This window comes from Littorina saxatilis, linkage group LG11, assembly GCF_037325665.1.
Source record: "Littorina saxatilis isolate snail1 linkage group LG11, US_GU_Lsax_2.0, whole genome shotgun sequence".
In the NCBI taxonomy this organism is placed as follows: Eukaryota; Metazoa; Mollusca; class Gastropoda; order Littorinimorpha; family Littorinidae; genus Littorina; species Littorina saxatilis.
The window spans coordinates 12,527,986-12,530,734 of record NC_090255.1 but is presented as its reverse complement, the minus strand read 5'-3'; the positions used below and the strand labels follow the sequence as shown (position 1 = coordinate 12,530,734).

Genomic DNA, 2,749 nt, shown 5'->3' with positions numbered 1-2,749 from the left:
CACACACACACACACACACACACACACACACTAATTACGCACACATGTGAGTTAAGGGCCGGAGTCCAGAAACATGATGTAAAAGTTAAAGTTTTTGTAAGAACTTTAATTGTTCAGTTGTGTACTGCCATCATGCCGATGCGAATGACCAGGTGAGTAACAGGTGAAAACAAGTGAGAGCTGAGGGATGATATTTCCCTAGCCCCTGGAGAAGACATCGCGATTACTTGACTATGACAACAACAAATATCAGGAACAGTCCCAATACAGAAGTGATGTCTGCTGTGACAACATCAGTGCAGTATTTATACAATTTACAACGTCACGGCTCGGAGGTTGATGGAATGCAGTTACAGTCCACATGTAACAAAATACAATTCAGATTGCCGGTATTACGGGTAAGATCATGCAGATCAACGCTGCAGGTGAGCGGACACACAGACCGGGTTTGTTGGGGTTGGGGGCATGACGGTCACGTGAACCACGGTGCTCAAAGCAACCACTCTCATGTATACCATGAATGATAATCTGAAACATTTTGGCTTTCCTCTACAAACACGCACATCACTGATGCCGACTTCAGGCCCTGGCCTATTCACCTGAACATTTGAGAAGACTCTCATATGACATCCTCCAAGTTTGACACTGGCACAGTCATAACGATAATGATGAAAGATGACAGCAATTAAATTCAACACCAATCAACACTTTCTTCATCGCTTATTAAATTCATCATTTCTCCAGAAAAGGGAATAATTTATATACTAAAGAGGGTGATAGGGACCTCTTCAAGCTTCAAATTATGTGTGCCAGCCTCAACATGACCTATATATCCCGAAGCGAGATCTACGCGTAAAGCGGAGGTATTGTGGTGCAAAGACTGGGGTTTGTAGACACGAGTCAGTGGGAAGATCTTTGCCTTTGGTCCCACTGGCCTGCTGAAGACCGATCTAGTGCAAGATAACGATGAGGAAATTGTTGAAATTTACAGTGTGGCGACAGCAAGATGCGTTTAAGTCCCAATCAAAGACAAATGGAATAAACAACTGACCGGTATTGAGAAAGATGGCTTCATGGGGTAGATGACCACTGCAACAGATTGGTGTAGTAGAATGAACAACAACTGTATCAGTGTGGATTTCCTCAGACTTATTTTGAGCGCAAAAAGTCTCCACTTGATGTTACCAACTATACACAATACCAAAGTCGTCACAGAATGTTGGCACAACTCATTTTAAAACCGCCCTGATATGGCTCTTCGTGGTCGGCTGGGCGTTAAGCAAGCAAACAAACTCATTTTAAAACCGCCCTGATATGGCTCTTCGTGGTCGGCTGGGCGTTAAGCAAGCAAACAAACTCATTTTAAAACCGCCCTGATATGGCTCTTCGTGGTCGGCTGGGCGTTAAGCAAGCAAACAAACTCATTTTAAAACCGCCCGGATATGGCTCTTCGTGGTCGGCTGGGCGTTAAGCAAGCAAACATTTTAAACAGCTTTTCAGCAGACAGCCAAAACTGATTATTTCAAATATAGAGATAGTCTTTTTATTTGTACCGGATATGGATATAAAGATAAAATAATGTTAAATCATGTACTGTCCATCGTATTTATGAGAATATTTCTCATGATTTACTTAGTCTAAAGCACAACAACATCAAAATTGCCAAGAATCGATTTACGCCAAATGTTTAGAACGACGACAATATTGCATTAAAGCTAGCGAGATACACAGTCTTTTCCACACTGTGCTTCTGTTTGGGATTCTGACAGGAACCTCTATATATAGGCGTATATATAAAACGAGAGCTTGCATTGTGACAACCTTCATCATTTCCTTTGGACGTTACAACCGTTTTCGGTTTGAGAGAGCGCATGGATATCAGTGTTGGACCACAGGAGTTTCAGAGGAAGACGACAGAGACGCTGAGTGGACTAGAAGGCTTTGATGAGATCATGGATGACGTTACTCGGCGGACAAAGAACACAAGTCCTCTAGAAATCATGAAATCTGGCTTTGAACTGAACAGAGAGAAATATCAGTTCATGAAGTAACAAATTAAGTCACATTGTTTGGGGCACACAATCCACGCAGACTGTGTCATACCGGATCCTGACACGGTGACAGCCATCATGAACTCAGAACTATCAAAGGGTGTCACGAGACTGAGACATGCTTGGTGTGATTACAGTTTAGGTCCTAGCTGTCACAAGTGACCTGTCAACAACAACTCTCACATTATATTCTAGAGAACAAAACACACCGTTTAATTGCAATGGAGACTCCCATGTGCAACAAGATGCATTTGATCAAGTGAAGAAGCAGATCCGTAACCTATAACCTCTATTTATTCTACAGAGTCGAGCAACCTTCTATTGTCGTGCACACGTGTCTAGTTAAGGTCTGAGAGCCGTCCTGCTTCAGAAAGACAACAAGGGTTGTTGTTTTCAAATTACATTTAGCCCATGTACGTTGATCAGTCCAGAAAAGCTTTTCATGTGGCAAGATGTCAAACTATCTTGTTTGACTTGACTCATTTGAACGAACATCAAGCCTCTCGTACCATTGATCTAAACAGAATCTGAATGACGTACCACAAAGATGTCAGCGCATGCTTATAGGTATAATGCGTGTCGCTGCCCCGGTATGCAATGCAGGGCCGGACCCAGGGGGGGGGGGGGGGTTCCAGGGGTTCCGGAACCCCACCCCTGGAAAAAGCATGTACCTTGCTTTGAGTGGGTTGGTTTTTTTA

At 43.2% G+C, this 2,749-nt stretch overlaps 1 protein-coding gene across 1 annotated transcript in view; it reads left to right on the top strand.

Moving 5' to 3' along the window:
* The window catches only part of LOC138980676 (mediator of RNA polymerase II transcription subunit 12-like), a 29,455-nt gene extending 27,404 nt beyond the window's left edge, over positions 1 to 2,051 (top strand). The window contains exon 5 of the mRNA XM_070353584.1: positions 1,865 to 2,051. Within this exon, the coding sequence (XP_070209685.1) occupies positions 1,865 to 2,051 (187 nt within the window). The remainder of the gene's footprint in view (positions 1 to 1,864) is intronic.
* The last annotated feature ends 698 nt before the right edge of the window (positions 2,052 to 2,749 follow it).